At 41.0% G+C, this 20449-nt stretch overlaps 2 protein-coding genes across 3 annotated transcripts; one reads left to right on the top strand and one right to left on the bottom strand.

Moving 5' to 3' along the window:
- Positions 1 to 637: 637 nt before the first annotated feature.
- On the bottom strand, positions 638 to 2559 carry LOC135651103 (transcription factor bHLH94-like). The gene is made up of 3 exons (XM_065170897.1): positions 1760 to 2559; positions 954 to 1343; positions 638 to 853 (listed from the first exon to the last, which is right to left on the bottom strand). The coding sequence occupies exons 1-3, from the start codon at positions 2189 to 2191 to the stop codon at positions 746 to 748; spliced, it is 930 nt and encodes a 309-aa protein (XP_065026969.1). The 5' UTR covers positions 2192 to 2559; the 3' UTR covers positions 638 to 745.
- A 15644-nt stretch (positions 2560 to 18203) lies between these two features.
- On the top strand, positions 18204 to 19765 carry LOC135650665 (zinc-finger homeodomain protein 2-like). 2 transcript variants are annotated; one of them, XM_065170166.1, is made up of 2 exons: positions 18204 to 19357; positions 19474 to 19765. In XM_065170166.1, exons 1-2 carry the CDS (start codon positions 18526 to 18528, stop codon positions 19548 to 19550), a joined length of 909 nt encoding a protein of 302 aa, XP_065026238.1. In that variant the 5' UTR covers positions 18204 to 18525; the 3' UTR covers positions 19551 to 19765. The 2 variants fall into 2 exon arrangements, with proteins under 2 accessions (XP_065026238.1, XP_065026240.1); XM_065170168.1 differs by having other exon boundaries at positions 18204 to 19530.
- The last annotated feature ends 684 nt before the right edge of the window (positions 19766 to 20449 follow it).

Genomic DNA, 20449 nt, shown 5'->3' with positions numbered 1-20449 from the left:
TCTGTGATTGTGGTTCATCATCTCAAGAAGTGTTGGATGATCCCTCTTAATGGTGCTTTGTGTTTGGATACAGTCACTAAAAGTTTCTTCTTTCCCTTTTAGACAGATTCAACTGTTTACTGAATATATTCTTTTCAGATTAATTTCTGAGAGTTGTTTATGCTTTAAATCCAAGCCAGGAGCTGGAGCAGGTTAAGAATGTTGGAACCTTGGTTTTAGCAGTAGTACAATCATGTTACGATGCATGGTTAAATCTTCTTTTACATGCAATAGATCTAAATGTGAGACTTCTAAAGGGGACCACTGTTTTTGGCCCATACCGTGATCGACAGCCATGGATTGACGGTGGGTCTTTGGAGAGCATGAGATCATGTTTGCTTTGTCTCAGTCCCCAGGCATGTAATTTTCAGGTAAATGTGTCCTACAGTTCTTATGCCCCAATGAATCAAATTTTGTTGTCACTGCATCACGAATGGGAGGAAGCAGTCACCCTTTGTCCTCTTCTTCCTTTTCCAGCAACATCCATCCCTTTGTTGAAATCACATGGCAATTCATCTCGTAACCTCTCATCCAAAGGCCTGAGAGATCCTCTTCCTGAAGAACACACACACACACATACGCACATTCTCTTCAAGGATTCAGATACCAACAGCGATCACAGCCTTTCCATTAGCTAAAATAAGATTCAAAAGTTGCATATAAGAACGCTGGATAATACATCTACATATTTGTGATCAGATCAGGATCAGAAGGTGGTGGTGTCACGGTCGGCTTCCTCTTGAATCGTGCCGACTAGTTCATGGACTGCGGTTGCTATGTCATCCACTGAGCTCAGTTGGCAATCGTCTTCCACCTACACCAAACCGAAGAACAAAAACGATGACACACCGTTCGTTCAATTCCATGGCAAACAAGCCATGTAGGAAGAGTGCCGCGTGGCTGACTTGCTATACCTTCAGACTGAAAGAGCAGAAGGCCATTTCAGCGACGGTGGTGACGTTGAGGTGGAGAATCGTCAGCCGGAGGTCGTGCAGGCCCGCCACCATCTTCAGCAATTGCTTCGGCCGCCGCCTGGAGAGGACCTTCAGATTGGCGTGGGTCTCCACCATGGTCACCTCGATGTCGGCCAGAGCCGGCCGGTTCTCCTGCGCCTCTTCGCCGGCGGGGCCGTTGTTTGCTCCCCGGGAGGCGGTGGTGGAGTACTGAGGGAAGGTGAAGAAGTCGGCAAAAGGAGCTGCGTCCGCGGTTTGCTCGATTCGCTTCCTGGCCTCGAGGGATTGAACTAATTGTTCGAGCTCTTTGACGAAGTTTATCGCCCCTCCGATGATCGATGCTTGATCACCCTGATGATGATGCATGACATGATGATGGCTTCGCTAAATCTCATTCTCATTCATTCATTTTAAGAGACTTTATTAAGAGGTAAAGCAATAAAAGCTGAACTGGTTATAGCCACCAGCCATATGACATGATCTCTCAACTCATTGCTGTGAGACAGTGAGATTCTTTGTCATTTTGGGAACCAAAGGACCCGAACGATGACCAGACATGGTTGTAAAGTCTGCCACTAGGCTCTGAAAACTTTACGCTAGGAACAAGACATCTGATAAAGAGAGATCATCAGATGGCACACACACAGATGTAGAAAATGAAAGCACGGCTCGTTGTTAGCAGATGTAATGAAGCGAGACCTCCATGCTATTAGGTATCGACGCGAATTAAGTATGGGTGGGGGGGGGAGGGGGGAAGGATGACGAACCCTTTGAACGTAGGAGGCCGGCATGAGACACCGGAGCGCCCCGAGGTACTCGTTCATCTGCTTCCGCCGGTTGCGCTCGACGGCGATGTGGGTCATTCTCTGGTTCTCCACCTCTTCCTGGTTCTTGAATGTCTTGGTGCGCCTGCGCTTCCTCCGCCCGGCGGGCGCCTCGTGGCTGGCGGTGCCATCAGTACCGTCTTTTGCAGCAGTCCCCGGCGGAGGCGTGTTTGCACCGCGGGCATCGGTCTTTGGCGTCAGGGAGGTGCAAGGGGCGTCCAAACTCCCATGCTTTCCACCACCGACCTCACATTCTGATTCCATTCCCTTGTGCTCAGCGAAGGCACGGCACCATGCTGCGCCTCCCACGTTGTACCGCTCCTTCATGGTGCAGCCATGGAGGTCTCGGGAGAACACCACCGCTTCCAGTGCCATATGCTTCGCTGTCGACTCCGGGGAAAACACAAATCAAGGCACTCAGACCGAGCGAGCTCGCCCCTTTCCTCCGTGCGGAGAGGGAAACTTAAAGGCCTCGATGAAACCAAAAGAAACAGCACAGCATTTCCGGATGAAGCCAAAGGAGGGGAAGAGACACAAGTAACATGGCGTGCGTTAGTTTATTTGGCGATGGGTAGAGGAGGGGTTGGCTACGATGAGTTATAATTGAGCTTTGTTTTGATTCGTCCATAATTGATCTGATGTCAAAGCACAGAGATCGAGGGCAAAAAGGGTATGGGGAAAGGCTGACAGGAAAGTAGCCATGACAGAAGAAGCTCTCCCTCTCTACATATCTTGAAGGGTTCCTGAGGAGCGTCGACGTGTGTCTGCGCTGTCGCTTATGTGCGCTAAAGAGAAAAAGGCCATGTGACCACCAGTGTCCCTCCTCCAATTCCTCTGCAGTCATCGGCCATAAAGGCCGAAAGCTTCTCCCTGGAACTCTGTCCATTGTTAGGTCAAACTTTTCCTGTTATCTACGTCCGCAAATCTTCAACTTTTGCTTGTTTTACTCTTTATCTCCATCCGGTTTCTGCATCACACGAGCTTTGAGTAGTGGCAAGAACATGATCGAGGCTTCTTCGTTCTTTTCTTTTGTTGCGATTCATACGAAAAGGATCGATGCATAATAACGGTGTAAGAAGGGACTAAAAAGGATGTATTGCTCCCACCTGACATCTACCGATCAACAGCTAACGCTCCAATTTGGGATGTCGACTGTCGCATGCATAGTGTTCGCGGGGACGACATCACCATACGCGACAACAATACCGAGAAGAGACCCATAGGCTTATTCCTCTAACCCTCGTACAAAACTAGTGACTGCGTCAGGAAGGACACCTAACTGTTAGGGATTATTGTGATCCATCGCGAGACAATCTCTGTCCTTACAGAGTTTGGACATATCGTAGATTTTTTCTAGTATGGATAGAGTTAAATTTAGATGGATGTATCAAAAATTCACTTACATGGGAGGGGTAGATATGCCAAACTTGCGAGATTCCAAGTAATAATGGGGGTGAAATGTTTGATAGATCAGACAAGATTCCAATGAAGGTGCTGTTGCAGATGACAAATTGCATGAGCTTTCACTGTTGGAGGAGGCAGAGAATGATTCCATATCAGGGGGTTGTGTGACACCACTGTTAAGGTGATAACAATTGAATGCTCGTGCTGGTACGCTGTGGATCGCGTGGGGACGACGGTGTCAGGTCGTCCATGCAATAATGGCCAGAAAGATCTAAGAATGTTCACGGGGGTTGGATTTCGAATTTATCTTTGTCGACGGATTTATTTGGTAAATTACAGGAAATCACTTACAACTTTTTTACTCATTCTTCTTTTACCTTACCTTAAATAAGGTTCTTATGCTGACAAATATTTTTTGGGATACCAGACTCACTTATTAAAGGATTCCATATATTTTACACCTAAAATATTAATCTACTGATAGTGTATTAAACTCATTTATCAAAGATTAAAAGTCTAAACTCTAATCTGATATATACTTAATGGATAAAATATTGACCGACATAGTTTACTCATTTATCAAAAAAAGAATATATATATATATATATATATATCTTAGGTTATCAAATAAAACAAAATGATATAATTGGGTTTTCCAGTGTTGACGTCTCTTGTTCCTCGTGCCAAAGTACATGCATGCACTTGCAACGCCCCCCTATACTTACAAGGAACCCATACTATACATCCAAAATACCAACTTCCACATAAGAGCAAACCATTTCCTCCCAAAGGTTTTGTCTCTATCAACAGTATAGAAGGGAACGATTTGCCTGGATGTGCCGTATGACTGTGCCATGGCTCCTCCTCTGTCGTTTACGTGTCACCGTCATGATAACTCCTGCCATGGAAGCACACACAGCATCATGCAACGTTAGTAGGCTGCATTCCCAAGTGCCAACACTCTGATCCGGTGAAGACAAAGCGCAGGGACGTGCGTCGGGATATATCATCAGTCTGGGAGATGAATCCGTAGACACTGTGTTCTGCACAGTCTTCTCGATCGCTTTTGTCTCATCTTTCCGTTGATAGTAACTCGTCAATACTCCCATGTACGACCTATATACCTACCATCCCACCCTTCTTTTGTCGCTGTAGGATGTAGGCAAAAGTGAGATACTAATGTCTGTGTTTTGCACGTATATGAAGACGGTTTGTGTTCTGGAGTGTTGCATTGCATCCATGTAAGGAGCTTTTAAGTCAAGATCACGAAGAGCGCAATTGCTTTTTCATGAGTTCTTTGGCATTGGCACCTCTCAGAATACAAGTAAGTGTTTCAGCGTCTTTATGATATACATCATTCATTCACGCTTTGTGCCTTTTCTCTATTGTTTCTGTGAACAACCCTCCCTTGGATTGTTCTTGTTTTAACCAAGTTAATGATTCAAAGATTCAAATCGATCGTTCTGTCTTCTAACACTTGTAGTAGACAACAAAGTAAAGAATCCTCCTAAAGTGAGTTTGGGAAGAAAATAGTGTGACATGATCTTTCACTTATATCATCTCCTCTGTCTTTCTCTTATTTTATTTTCTTTCCTTTGCTACGAGAAAAAAACTTGGTTTTTGCTTTCACCTCTTAGGTAACAAAGTGGAATTTTAGTGTTAGAAAAACCAAAATACTATTATATATATATATAATTAATATTGAACAGGAATTATAGCTACCATGAAAACAGTTTCTCATGAAAAGTTTGATTTGGTGGAATGGTGTTGAAGAAAAGCGGAGAGTTTGTGACTTGCTAAAAAGGCGTTACTATTTTCATAAACAGAAACTCCACAAAAGGTAAGATGATATCGAGAATAATTACATAGAAAAGACACAATGAACAAAATATTTCAAAGATTATGAACTCAACACGTTAAAAAGATGTCTTCCTTTTGTGATTTTGTACAGAAACTTGTGGATGATTGTTGATAGTCGAAGGATATAAATAATTATATTATTTACGTCTTACATAATCTAATATGCATTTTTAATCTTTTCTGGAAGAAGCCATTGTATGACGACAGCCAATTTTTTGCTTACGCATGTGTTTCTGCTGTCGAGCATAATGCATCATGATGATATAATCAAATAGGATTGTATTGATGAGGGAAACAGCAATGCAGTAACATTCCGACAAAGATTCAACTATGACAACATCACGGGCTTCGTCGTTGGTGGACTTCATGACACTGCGAACCAATGCATGAACCTACCCGATCTTGTGGTTTCTTGGACAACTCCGTATCATATGCATACTCATGCACAGAGAGAGAGAGAGAGAGAGATGGGAACAGCGTGGGGCATGAGAACCCCCTGCGGCTTCTGTCTCCATCTTCAAGTTACTATCACCAACCGCAGACAGGCACATGAAATCAAAGTCCATGAACAACACGCAAACGACATTAAACCACAACTCCAGAACGAGAGTTCGTGCTTCGTCAGTCTCACAAACACAAGTTGGCTCTCATTCATCGATCCACAAGCATCGTCATCAATACTATCATCATCATCACTACTATTAATATGTTCAGCTGGTCATGAACTCACAAGTTCCAAGTATCTTCTGAGTGCAATCATAAAACCATTCTGATGCATAGAAGTTTCTAAATGTATCTAATCATTATACGCAACCATTACATCTTATATTTCACATGAATCATGAAACTCACAGTCTACCGGTTCCTGATATTATCCTTTATTTCCTCATGTGACACTACTCGTCCACACCCAACAATCTCTCCTGTTCAAGAATGTTAATCTATCGAAGAAGCTTTGAGTGCTCTGTCTCGCTTCCTTCCGAGTCTTTGAGAAGCTGAGGACTTGATTTCCACTTGGATCGAGTGTCGAGGTTTTGAAGGTTTTTCTCGATTCTGAGCTTTTTTATTGGTTCCCGTGCCAGCATATCATAATCAACCAACGCAAAAGCACTCCTAAACATCATATCTATCACTGAAAGTTCAAAGAAACTCAAAACGTCATTTTCTAAATAAAAATACCAAATTAAATTCTATTAAGAAATATGAACTACTTAGATTCAAATCATATAGGGAAAGCGAAATGCTTCGTTACCTTCGATGAATGAATGATCATACATATTCTGTTGTTTAAGTATATTTAAGTCTTAAAGTTAAAAGAAGAAAGACCAAAAAATGTTCAATTAACTACTTGTGCAATTTATTCATATAACAATATTGCTTCTAAGATGATCAACATCTCGAGTGGTTGATTGTAACCCAATCCGTGACAGAATCTGATTTAAGTAGAATATTGATCGAAATCTAATTAAAATCCTAGTCGAATTATTCAACGATAATTGCATTGAATACAAATCAATTTTGATCCGAGATACCGAGCTAGGAACTCAACCTATTACTATAATTCAAAAGCAATTTAAATGGCTTTTAAACAATATTTATTATTTGAGATATTCAAATCATAATTTGTGGAGAAACAAATAAATGTAATTGATTTAAATCTAGTTGGATCATAGCTCTAATTCTTGAATGGATTCCAATATGAATCTATTTTTAGTCAACATGTTGGATTACTGATACTAATTTAATTGGTTTCTTAGAATTTGGATTCTTTTCAAGAAAAACAAAACCATTTATTAATATATTGATTATATTAATATCTCTATTAAAATAATAAACTTTTAAAGAAATTTTATATTTTATATTTCAAATATTTATTTAAAATTCAGTAACATAGATTGTAGTGGTTATACTTGGTATGTTGAATGATGGTAGCTGAAGTGGCAAATGTGGAAGAATACTAATATTTAGAGTAATATATATACTATTTTAAAATTTTCAGCATTCATATGTTATTTTTTAAAAGATAAAAAATGTTGTGCACATAGTAAAACCTTAGGCTTTTCTGTAGACAAATCTATATGACCTTTGCTATCAGTCACTTAACACTTGTTATTTACCTAATAACAAGTTTAACTAAAGGTGTTAAAGGTGCTAATTAGTTTAACTAATAAAGATCTTGACGATTTATCGCAAGGTCCTAGGCTCGAATTTCATCTTCGCCACTAAGAATATTTATTAATCTTCATTAGCATTCGACATGAAATATTATAAGGAATATCCTAAATTTCTAATGAATTTTATTTCTCTTCTGCATTATCTGTCGGTCACAATGAGCTTATATGAAAAATGGGAATGGAGATTAGAGTTGAGAATAAAATCCAAATCATTTGCTTCATTTCCAATTTTCTTGTTATTTGATTGAAGTAACACACTTTTTTAGATATATGATTATGCACAATTAGGTGCAAAAAGGATTTTGTTTTATTTATATTTAGTGGGTTTATTCAGAGATGTTGACTTAAAAATAGAAGACCATGGCATGCATAGAAAAATAAGAGGGATTATCATGTAATAATGAAATTTAACAAATTTGTCCAAAAATAAGAAAAATTACAGGGACAGCTATTTCTAAGGTTTGTATTCCATATTGCCAAGTTTACCAAAATGTAAGAAAGGATAACATAGCAAACACTCTTCTACTGTATTTGACCCTAAAGTTTTACTATGGTAAAAAAACCATATTTTATCAATAGGCAAAAACTTCAAGCCCCACACAAAAAACATGATCTATTACAAAGTTGCAATGGCTGTGGTCAGAAACCTAACAATGATTATACTGACAGTCATAAATAGAGGAGGGGTCCTATTGCTTGATGCTGAACATCCACTGAGGAAATAGTGAGTGCTGAATAATTTAGAAGATTCTTGTTTGGTAAACCCAATCATTAGATACATCAGTATCATGTCTAACAAACTGAAATGATTGATGTCCATAAAAATGAACTTGGAAGAGAGTGATAAGAATGTTTCTGTTCTAAATAGTTGCTTGTTGGAAAATATGACAAGATGTGCTGAAAGAGTTATATTGACTGTGCACCACTGGGGATAAATGAATCCAAGACTTGCTCATGAATATATTTAATCACAATATATTTTATCTTTGTAATTTTTTTTATTTGATAAAGAAGATGTGAAAATTATAAATGATTACTGTGTTTTGGCCTTTCAAAATTTTGCTTCTATTTGTATTAATTCATCGTCAGGAATTACTTCCTCATCATGTGAGCTATTGGTTTTCTCGTCAAAGATAGATCGATTCTGTATGCAGGCAAGTTAACACTTATGGAAACCAAATGATACTACTAATCTCAAGAAAATAGGAAAAAGAGAGGAGAAAAACAAATCTTCCTTTCTTTAAAAATAGTCTTTCTAATGTATTGTTATTATTTTTTAAAGAGAGGAGAAAGACAATATAATTTTTAGAAATAGTCTTCACCTTGATGAGATGAAATATTTTTTTCTAATGTATTATTATTTGGTTGATCATGATCTCACATCCTTTTGTAAAATCTAAAAAAGACCTTAATTGTTATAAATTTTAGTTAACCTTTACGACCTCGATTTTGCCCACCGATTAGGTCATGAGATACTTATTCAAAGTATAAAATTCAATTGTCCAATCTATGTCTATAATGCTTAGTGGACATGAGTGGAAGAAAATGGTATCGGATTAATTTGAACCGTCCCATGTTTTGGTAGTAAAAGGTAATTTTAATAAACTTTTATTAAATCAAGCGTTGAAAAGCTGTGATTAGATCTTAAAAATTTTGGTAGCAAAAAGTAGTCTTTCAGGGCTGTGATTTAACAGTTCCTCATCACAATTTAATGGTCTAAGATTGATCAAAGGAAGAAGAAAGATATAATTGTATATATTTTTTAGTTTTATCATATTCCTTGTAAAGAAAGGCACAATAACATTAAGTGGATAAAAGTGCATCCCCCATTTCCTAGCTCTAATGACTTACTTGTGCTTCTGACAATATAATTTTTAGTAATAAAGATATTCTTATGAATAGATTGGGTCAAGATTCAATATTATGCTTATGATAGATTTGCACTTCCTCTTGATGTCAATCGAATGTGTTGTCACAGTCTAAACTTCATATTTGATTACAAAATACTTGTTGTTATTTCATAAATGAACCATCAATTCTGCATATATAAACTTCCATTTAAAAGCTACATAATATTTCTTTTCCATACACATATGACAGCCTTATTTTCTTGTGAAAACTAATTGAGAAAAATGGTTTGAAATTAAATGGGAAAAAAAAAGGCTTTCACACATCAGATCACAGATCACAGCTTCAAGAATGATAACTGGAATTTGATTTCACAGCCAATGTAAAGGACAAGTTTGTATGTCCGAATGATACTTGGGAACAAAACAAAAAAACTATGTAAAAGGATCTTACATCGTTAAGGACGAAGGAAAAGTTTGACTTCAAATTGAAGCTCAAGTTTTTCGATTATGGTAATGATATATATAACTTTGGCAAGCTCAACTCATACTTGGCTTCTTAATTCGAATATTGACATCTCGTGTTAAATGAATCGATGTGGAGTACTTTTTATTACCATAGTAATGATTGAAAAAAAAATACTTACTAGTTCTGTGGTATATTTTCTTCCCTCTTCTGCGTTCATATCTTTCTTCTCTTCGTGGGTATGGAATATGCATTATTTGTATTGTGCATTAAATTAAGGTGATAAATATCAGTTTTTTTTTTTGGGGGGTGTTTTTAAAGGGATATATCGTACAAAGATTTGCATGGGGGCGTTCACGAGAGGCAACCCAGCAACACGCGGACGTACGTGATTTGGCGTGTTGCCACCGTCGGGTTTGCTGACGACGCCCGCCCTCTCTCTCTCTCTCTCTCTCCTTCCCTCTTCTCCCCTCTCCCTCTCTTGCATTATAAGCTGCAGACTGCAGCCTCTGGATACGTATTCAGAACGACCCACGGAATATTGAGTACAGTTCTCCGTCTCAACCTTTATGATTCGGACAGCAAGTCAAAAAGTGTTCGTACGAGTCACATGAGGCTTGGGAACCGTGAATGCAAAAAGACAGACACTACTGATGCATGAATCAGTGGAATGCATGCATGCAAACACTGATCTCCTGTTAGAATCAGTTCAAATAATTTCGCCTTCCTTTTTGTTTATGTTTTCATTTGCAGAAATCTAAACGTCTTCTCTCATCTTTTTCTTTCACAACATCTGCAGATAAGCAATACATATAGTTCTAGCGATCATACAGTAACCCAGCATCCATTATCATGTGGTTGGGTCCATAAGCCTATCATTACGCAAAGTAAAAATGAATTACATAAAATATATATATATGTTACCGTAACGCAGCTGGAGATGCCTTATGAAAAATGAAACTATGATCGAGGGGCTAAGCATAAGATTGCAGACATTCAATATGTATTGGTTTATTCATCTCCATTTATTAGCACACACGAGGTAAGGAGTGAAGCTGTTGTAGCCTCAATACACTCACTAATTTTAAGAACGAAGCACTCCTACCCTTACTAATTGTTCTCATGAATAGTGCATTTTGTCCTCATTAAATGCTCGTTATGTTTGGGTACTATCCTCATGATGAGGCCTTGGAGACAGCAGCCTTACAATTGCATGAGTTCCCAATGATTTCGTATTTTACGACAAGAAGAAAAGGACACTGATACCCTCGAGGTTTTCATGGTGATTTGAACCAATTTGAATGCGGAGGGCCGTATGTGTGAGACTCGGACAAACGTAATCGTTCAACCTTTTTTTCTCTATGATAATAAGAAATAACAACCGAAAGATGATTAATATGCTCAAATAGTTGTGATTCTTTTGCTAACAATTCCAGGGATTTCTTTTTTTTTTTTTTTCTTTTTGTCTAATTTAGTATACTTTTGTGTGTATATCTAAAACCAAATCTCACTCAGTTAACGACCAAGTGTTGCGGGGATTAAGCATGATTTTGATGGCTTTTCTCTTCTGTACTGTACATGCAAGTATACGTGGGTACGTAGAAAGAGATGATTTCAGATCAGTCATGAAAGGCCTCGATCTAGGAAATTCAAAATATTTAGAAACCAAATATTCATATGATTGTGATGTGTTTTTTACGTTCATCGAACTATTATTATATGATAAACGGTGTAAAAACCAATTCTACAAAACAACAATCGATATGATCGAACCTCATCTATAGATTTTCATGCAGACTTTTGTTGATACCTACGTATGTATTCTCGATCAGATGAGAATATTTTTGTCTAAAATCTCATTTTTCCTTTCGCTTGATGCATATGTTAGAGTGCTTCGAAACATATGATTTCGCATTTTTAAGCATTTCAAATTTCATAGACAATTCTTTTATAAAGAATATCAAAAAGAATTTACGATTTGTTTTTAGATGGCTCGACTCAGAGTCTACCAACGAGATGGTTCTAATTTCCCATCGACCTTCTTTGGGCATGTGAAAGGCTGGCTAACACATCTAAACCATTTCATTCATGTATCACACAATTTTACTGCAAAGATTAGCTCTCTTTCAACATGACCAAAACTCAGGTATGATCTGACTCTCTAATATGGAGATAATGGATGGCGCGAGTCACACGAACATAATAATAGTTTAAAGGTAACATTTATCGATACTTTATTGCTAGAGTTGGTGGACATGTAAAGAGCATTTATTGTTCTTTAAATGCTAAAAGCATGAGGCATAGTTTCTGTACACAGGCCAGGATTGGACTCCATATTGTTCCCCTCTTGTTTGATCTATCCTAGTGCTGCATTGCACGTCGTTTCTCCGACTAGGGACCGCACAAGCAGGAGGAAGAGGTACAGGGTAAAGTGATGACACCGCTGTCATCTCATGGATGCAGAAATGTGTCCCGTTTTGCAGAGAGACTTGGAGCTGTGGAGGAGGAATCGTTGGTCCTGCTCAAGTCATTCATCCAGTCGTATCCGACAATGATCATCGATGGTTCATGATTGGAGCTTAGGAGAATCCAAAGAGAAAAATAATAAAAACAAACAAACAAATAAAGAAATTGTTCGATTGCACAAGTCCCTCGAAGCTCCAGCTCGGCAAAAACCTGTGTATCTTCTATGTGTCTAATCTTATAAAGATCATGCAATCTATGGTTATATCTTTTGTATTATTTGAAGTACTAAAATACAAAATTAACTTTTGTCCTCTTCACAAATCCCACATTGGTCGAAGTTTCGTGCATTAAGTTTGTCCTTTGCTTGAATTATTAATGTAGATGATTGAGAGTTGTTTTAACTGGAATCTCGATGCAAATGACATTATTCTATGTTGTTGATTCTAATCCTTGGTCTTTTTGTTCTTTTCTGATCCCAAGAACTTGCGTCTTCTTTCTTGAAGTAAGGAGTGTTGTTGGGCCACCCATACAGTTAATGTCTCGCGGCCTCTTTGAAGCCCAAATAATGATGGATGCCTCAAAATTCTCTCTGGGTTCCCTAATCCATCATTGTTATCCTCTGTTTTTGCTCTGTTAGGGATTAAACTTGTACATGAGTTCCTTTCTATAGTTTCTTACTACATTCTCGATAGCATACTATTCTGCAACACTTCATTGCTGTAAGTTTGTTGAAGAAGCACTATGCGGCAGTGTAATCTCTCTTTGATCCCTTTATCGATAATAACATGGACGTGACAGAGAATACTGAATTCATATACGAGAACAGAGTACCACAATTGCAGCCAAGTGCTTTTCAATCAAAGACTGCTGTATATTTTGCTACGTGAGATGTCGATATATTTCAAGAGCTAACTGCGAATTTGCAAGTCCGCGGGTTGAACCGTTAAAGCCCACTCGATGGAGTCCGCGTGCCAATCGGAATTGGTTGGTCAACTCCCGGGACCCGCCGCTGGGCCCATGCCCGTCGTCGTCGTCCTTATCAGCGCCTTCATCTTCATCTCCTTCTTCTCCGGCTACCTCCGCCAATGCGCTGGCGTCGCCGCCGCCGATCACGCAAGGGGCAATGTCTCAGGGGCCGAGCGCGGGCCGCCACAGTGACGCTGGCACTTGGCACGTGTTTTCTGCCTTCAATTTTTTCCCAAATAAATCAGAATATGACGTCACGAAGTGTAATCCGTCGGTTTGGGTAATCCACGTTGATGGAATTTGACACGTGTATATTAAAAAAAATATCACATAAGTATATTCCTCTCAATATACTTTGGAAAAAAAAAATAACAGATAGACATCAGTTTTGTTTGCTAAAATTGTATATTAAATTTTTTTTGAATATTTTATGATAAATTTATCATTATAATATGTTTTAATATTTATTCAAAAGTAAATACATATTTTTATTTAAATTAATAAGTAAATAATATACATAATCTTATAAAAAATTTACATGGCCTAAATTTATAATAAATAAAAATAATCATATAAATAAATATAAAATATTTTTTTAAAAAATAAATAAAATATCATATTGATTTCTCATTAAATCATTTTGGTAATCTCTATGGCAAATTTTTTGGTAAGGTCCCAACTCTTAAAATCCTAAATATCAATCTTCCTAAACTGTAGAATCCTTCCTATAGTATCCAAATAGGATATTTTTTGTTTTCATTTCCACTGGAAAGAAGAGATGACTTTTATTCTTATAGGGAGGGAGACCTTAGTTCTTTCAGAGTCAAGCCCTCTCCTCTGTCTTCTTCCTTGGGGAGACAACTTTCTTCCCCTATAGGACATGACATGGTTAAGCAAATGCCAATTTAGATCCATTTCATCGATCTCCTTCTTGAATTTTTAAGTTTCTATATTCTATATTAAATTAATGCTCTATGAGGCAAACCTGTCAAGATAGATGATGATATTACTATCAAATGTGATGGAGGCAAATTTGCTAGAGCATGTATCCTTATCGACCTATCTCCTCTCTTCCCCAAGGACTATAGATTAAGATTGGAGAGACCCATTTTTTTTTCAAACTACAGCTTATGAAATTAATTATTCCTGGAGCATGTCATAAAGTGGAGTATTATCCAAATTCATCTTTGGTTTCCCTTACGTCCGACACTAATACATCTGCACCTCCTCCTTAGGCTTTTCCCTCCAACATCCCACCATCATCTTCTCTGGTGATTTCTTCTATGGCCTATTAAATTTGACACAAAAACAAGCTAGTCCAATCACAATATCCCTTCATGAGCCTCCTCAAAAGACGCCACACCTTCTCTGGCATTGCTTACCGAGATGGCCACATCTCCTCAACCATTCTATGTCACCAAAAAGTTGTATCATGTTGGTGTCAACAGCTTTAAGCCGCGGCCTCGGGGCCAACGCAGCTAAGTTCAGGTCCGAATGAGCAGGGATATCTCGGGATTACCCTTGAGAGTGTTGAGGTAGCCGAGTGCGTTGATCCGGTCTCGACGGGACAGTCGTTTCCTCCAAGAGGGAACTCCTCACCTGGGCGCGCAATAGAGTGGCGCTCCGTCTTCGTCCCTACATACAGGTCGGGTCGAGAGAGCTCGATCCGACCCCTCCGACGATCAAGTCAGTCGATAATCTTAGAAGGCTTTTTTCCTCTCTTTTCCCCTCCTCCCTCGTTTCGAACGCGAGAGTTTTTTATAGGGAAGGTCATCGTTGTTGATGTGTCCGCTTGTAGAGAGCAGGACCGTACCTGGGAAGACATCTGACTCCGACGTTGGGGTTGCGTGAAGGACCGGGCTCTTGTAGGATGGCAACGTGCCTCGGTCGGCATTCGGGTCTGTCTCGACCCAGCGCTGTAAGGTCAGACGATGACCCATGTGCTTCCTCGGTTCGCATGACACAAGAGACGTCACTCAAGAGCAGGCGACGTCAGTTTGCGTCCCATCATTATTATTACCCTCGTCATATCATAATCCATCTATGTAACCTTACTACCAACTATACATGTATTTGACAAAGATATGATTAATTCAATGTTATCATTGGAATTAATGCCTTCCTTGCCAAAACAATATTTCTTCACTCCTAATCTTTTGAAGTATCATTGATATAATCACTTTTAAATCCTTTTACCACTTCTTCATCACCTATTCCTTCTCAAATCCCATTTTCCCATCATTTTTTTCAATTTCTCTTCCAGCTATCACCCCTCCCCGCTATTACTATTTAAAACCAGAAATCCCTCTCTCTACTTCCACTCTCATGCATTCAGGATGATGATACGATATAATATTTCGTAATCTATATGCATCATTAATCTGGCCTCACTTGCAAACAGAGGGAAACAGCCAACACATGCAGAACGCGCACGTCCCTTGATGACCCGCGTAAAACCATGCGATACGAGAGGGTCAAAGCCACATACATGCATCCATGTCTTCCCCTACGTGCATCACTGCCCCCACATGTTGAACGATGTTCGCCCACCCACCATGATATATCGAGCTCCACCTAAGATCCGAGGGAGAAGACGGACTCCGAGACTGCAGCATACCCAACCCGGTACCTCCACTGTACGTGGCCAGTGTTAAGGTTCTCACGATCCAGTGACGTAGAGTCAGCTCTGTAGCTGATCCTACTGCTAACCTGCACAGCTCTGTAAAGGTTCTCGAGTTACTGCCACTGTTCGCACTCACATGCGAAACAGTCAAAACTAGGCATGAGTAAGTTTGGAGACTTAGATCAACGCAGGCTCCGCTTTGGAGCATCTCCCACGAATTGTCTTAATCAAGTATTATTGTGTTGGCATGTTGTGGTAGCGCCTCGATCAGCGACGTTGCATCCATCCACTCGGTTTCCAACACAACACATCCCGGTGTTCTCGCCCGCAGCTCGCAGATGTTATCTTCTTTGTGTAGCTTGGCGTGAGGGGAAGCGGGGACATCTGTGTTCGGACGGGGAAAAGGAGGGATAACATGTCGAGCAAGCCAAAACTTGAAAGTGACCAATCATGATCCCAAAGAACGCGCACCCCACACCTAAGGTGACATGGTCCATTCCTTCTCCTCCAGCACTGCTCAAAGGTGACCAATCATGATCCACTTTTTGTTGTCCGTGCCCTCTCGTTCTTTTGTTTCGTATGGAGGTGTTGGGACAGGGGGCATCCGTGTGTGAGGTGTCCGCTGGTTGCGTGTGTATGTGTGTGGGAGAAATGAGACAAACGGGTGACGGTGCAAGAGGAGGGAGAAGCTGGGATGAGGAACGAGCGCTGCACAGACGTTTCGGCACTTGTAATTCCCTGCCTTCTGTGAACACTCTGCGGGAATCATCGAAGCAACAACTATTACATACATACTGCATAATGTCCGCTACATCACTAGCATTCCCTTGTCTATACCTTTGTTTAGTTTCCATGCTTTGATTTAACATGGGATGTAAGGTTGACTCGATTAAAATATGATATGACAGTACGAATCTTAAGCGTAGAGTATAGCAAGGAACCATGCGTTCGAGTTGATTGGTGGTGATGCCTAGTTGGGAAGATGGAGGAATATGAAATCCATCTCATCTCAAAAGAGCATGTGTAGGAGCGAGAAAAAAAGAGGTAAAGCGAAAGTGGGAAAAGCCTGCGAAGCATAGAAATGGAAATCTCGGTCAGACCAATCTTTTATCGTCATGTCCACATCCATTATCCTCTCTCACTCTCTCTCTCTCTCTCATGTGCCTTCTTTCTCTTGGAACAGTTCCGAAACCGGTTTCCGTGTTACCACGGGGCACCGTTGTTGGGTGGTACTTGACTGGTCCTCCCGTGGTTGCGCTTCTTGCGAGATCAGCAGAAGACGGTGCGTGAAACATGAAACATCACCTCCTCTTCCAGCAGCTGCTCCTGCTACAGTGCCTCACTGCGACACTGAGTCGATACAGTGTCGTGTGCTCCCTTGTCGCCGTTCTTCTTGCTACATTTCGAAGCATCATTCATTGCTTGTCAAACTCTCTCTCTCTCTCTCTCTCTCTCATGCATTCACACCCCCGTCGGTGGTCTCCTGCCAGCTGACAGGCCTGACGTACGGCGTCAGAGCATGGCGTCAGTTCAACCCCTGATGGCCTGGCCCTTCTCGCATGACATGAACCCTTCCTTTCCCCACGCCATACCTTCACCTCCCCTGTGCCCGGAACACCAACCAGCTTTTCTTCCATGAACAAACAGCCAGCCACAACGGTGGTCATCTCTTTCCGCTCAGCCTGTACTTTCATCACCATCGGACACGTTATCTGAGAAGCGTGGTAGATGTTTGATGCGAGACAGACAGCTGATACAAGCCAGGCTTATCTTCCTATATTAAATATATACTATCAGGTGAAACGTTTACTTACATGACGTGTTTTTACTTGGAATCTATCCTACGCACTGTCTTTAGCCATTCCCACTTCCACCAAGTTCCAATAAGTGCGACTCCCCCTTCCTCTCTATCATCACCACAAAACGTTAGGGTTTTCTACTTCAAAAGGGACGTGGAAGACTGGTCAGAGGCGCGTACATTTTCTTCCAAGCTAAACAGCAACACCTCTGACCTCAACAGTGTTCTATTTATAAGATTTGTACATGAGGAATAGAGAAGAGTACTTAAATTTGCATGTTCCCATAGGTTGAGATGAGCAACGAGGCTCTTGCTGCGTGAAGAGAAGGACCAGATCGGATCGGAGTGTGGTGACTAAGATGAGGTTTCAGCTAATACAAGTCTTTGGACTCCTCATTCCACACATATCCTTCCAACATTATCTCATCAATTGGTTAGCACTAAGTTACTTGATGCCATTGTATTAGAATTATTATTATTGCATAATCAACCATGATGTAGTTGATTATTGTCGGTCAACTTCCTAACACCAGTCAACCAAAGCTTCGTTGGTCAACCGATGGAACGAAGCTATACTAAGAACCTTAACCTTAGATTCTTTGTTCCGGCCCATTGTCATTCTCGAGTATAATATTGAGTTATATCTTGGTTCTGCTTGTGATTCGTATCATGGGGCGTGTTTACTTCATGTTGACGTGACGCATGTGCAGTGCATCCACGGGTGAGAGTAACACAGTAAAAATCTAAGCAGTCGCACGGATGAGTGGGGAGGGGTGCGTTTAAGTAGGTGGGGAGAGGGTGCTTAGGGCTGGGCTTAAGCCACCGGGACCGGCCGGTGGATTTGGCCGGCAGGCATCGGAAGCAAGGGAGCGAGTGGCACTTCACTCCATGAAGAGAAGTCAGCTTGTCGAGGAAAAGCGAGAGAGAGGGAGAGAGAATCATCACAAAGCTATAGTAGAGGACGGTTTTTAGAATTGTTGGCGTCCACACTCTTCGCTCTTGTCCTCTTCTACACCTGAGCTTGAGCTGAAGAGAGAAGGAGAGAGGGAGAGAGGAATCGGCGGAGGAGCCGATCCGGAGATCTGACGGGGGAGAGCCGGTGGGCATGGATTTCGACGACCATGATGAGGGGGAGGAGGAGATGGATTTGCCTGTGGGTTCTAGTTACGACACTCCCATGGAGAATTCAGGTCGAGGAGGAGGAGGAGGTGGTGGAGCGAAGATGGGCGGAGGAGGGGAATCAGCGGGAACGATGGCGGTGGGGGGTTCAGGCCATCGTAAAGCATACGGTGTGGGAGGTGGAAGAGGGAGGTATAGGGAGTGCTTGAAGAACCACGCGGTGGGGATCGGGGGGCACGCGGTGGACGGTTGCGGAGAGTTCATGGCGGCCGGGGCGGAAGGGAGCCTCGACGCGCTCCGCTGCGCCGCCTGCGGCTGCCACCGCAACTTCCACCGGAAGGATCCCGAGGAAGGTGGCGCGGGGGGAGGAGGGGCCTCCTGGGGTGGTGGTGCAATGGAGATCTCAGGGTACCACTCCCAGTTCTCGCCCTACTACCGGACGACGGCCGAGTTCCTCCACCACCACCACTATGCGGCGGCGGCATTCGCGGGGCAGCAGCACAGGGCAGCGCCTTTGGCTTTGCCGTCGACGTCGGGCGGAGGAGCGCAGAGCAGGGAGGAGCAGGAGGACATGTCGAACCCCACGATGGGCGGCGGTGCCAGCGGAGGAGGCATGGCGGCGTCGGGGTCGGGGGCGAGGAAGAGATTTCGGACCAAGTTTACGCAGGAGCAGAAGGACAAGATGCTGGCCTTCGCGGAGCGGCTGGGGTGGCGGATTCAGAAGCACGACGAGGCTGCGGTGCAGCAGTTCTGCGAGGAGACGTGCATCAAGCGGCACGTCCTCAAGGTGTGGATGCACAACAACAAGAACACCCTCGGTAAGAAACCCTAAATCTTCCTCCTCCTCCCGATTAAGGAAGGTTTCTTCTTCTTTCCTTTAGTCCTTTGGTCTGCTAGGTAGGTGGTGTTGTTTTGATCCCCTTGATCCTTTTAGGACTCTTGGCTGTTTGCATCTCCATTTCTTCTTCTCGTTCTGGTGTTTGGATTTCAACGGAGGCTTGTGATGGTTGATTGATGATGGGTGGGTCGCTCTTACGTGATCTTAATGATGGAGGACAGTGCGCCATTGCTCGTTACCTTGTTGGTGATGTAGTGCAGTGTGGGTTGTCTAACACCGGGGAGATGGGTGGGACCGTGTGATCGTAAGGATGATTTCCCTAATGGCAAGGCTCATTGAATCTTAATCAGTCAGTCAAAGCTTCTCCCACAAAGGTCCAGACGTAGACTAACACGTCTGCTGAATGCCATTTTTACCTGACACAAATTAATTGACTTATTAACTTCGAAAATGTTGAAATATTAAATTAAGCTTTTTTTTAAAGATAAGGAATTGATTTACGAGTTCTTTAAAAGTTATCAGTCCATATATATATATATATATATATATATATATATATATATATAAAGCAAAGATCGAAGGTGTTGAAATAAGGTCGAAGATAAACAACTTCATTATGCATGATTTATTCCCCTAAATTTTATTTGAGATTGAAGGTGTTGAAATAAAATTCAGATTATAATAATATTAATGTCCAAGAAGTCTCCTACAAATTTATTCAGAAGAAAAAAGAAATCAAAACCAGCAACTTAATCCATCAAAATAAAAGATATTTAGTCAAATAGTTGTAATCATATAAACAAACAAACATGAATATTGACTCTTAATTCAAAATTGTTTCCGTGGCATAAATTTAAAACATTATGAATCATATATAGAAAGTGATATTATTTAAGAACAAGTCTCAAGGAAGAAAAAAAAGATCAAAAATCAAAATTTACTCCAATCAGATGGGTCATTTCTTGCTCAGCTAATATCAAGTTTTAAATAGCACAAGTTTTCCCGTTTTCTAGGTTAGTCTATACATAAGACACTTAGCCTCTGCTAAGACCACAGCCATAAAACTATAATG

This window comes from Musa acuminata, chromosome BXJ3-10 (genome assembly GCF_036884655.1).
Source record: "Musa acuminata AAA Group cultivar baxijiao chromosome BXJ3-10, Cavendish_Baxijiao_AAA, whole genome shotgun sequence".
Taxonomy (NCBI): Eukaryota; Viridiplantae; Streptophyta; class Magnoliopsida; order Zingiberales; family Musaceae; genus Musa; species Musa acuminata.
Note: the sequence above shows the minus strand (reverse complement) of the source record. Positions and strands in the feature narration are given on the sequence as shown.

Coding starts and splice junctions, on each gene's coding strand:
- LOC135650665 (XM_065170166.1), top strand. CDS start 18,526: ATGGATTTCGACGACCATGATGAGGGGGAGGAGGAGATGGATTTGCCT. Junction 19,358..19,473: donor CAACAACAAGAACACCCTCG/GTAAGAAACCCT, acceptor TGATCCTTTTAG/GACTCTTGGCTGTTTGCATC.
- LOC135651103 (XM_065170897.1), bottom strand. CDS start 2,191: ATGGCACTGGAAGCGGTGGTGTTCTCCCGAGACCTCCATGGCTGCACC. Junction 1,344..1,759: donor CGGCCTCCTACGTTCAAAGG/GTTCGTCATCCT, acceptor CATCATCATCAG/GGTGATCAAGCATCGATCAT. Junction 854..953: donor TCTGCTCTTTCAGTCTGAAG/GTATAGCAAGTC, acceptor GGTTTGGTGTAG/GTGGAAGACGATTGCCAACT.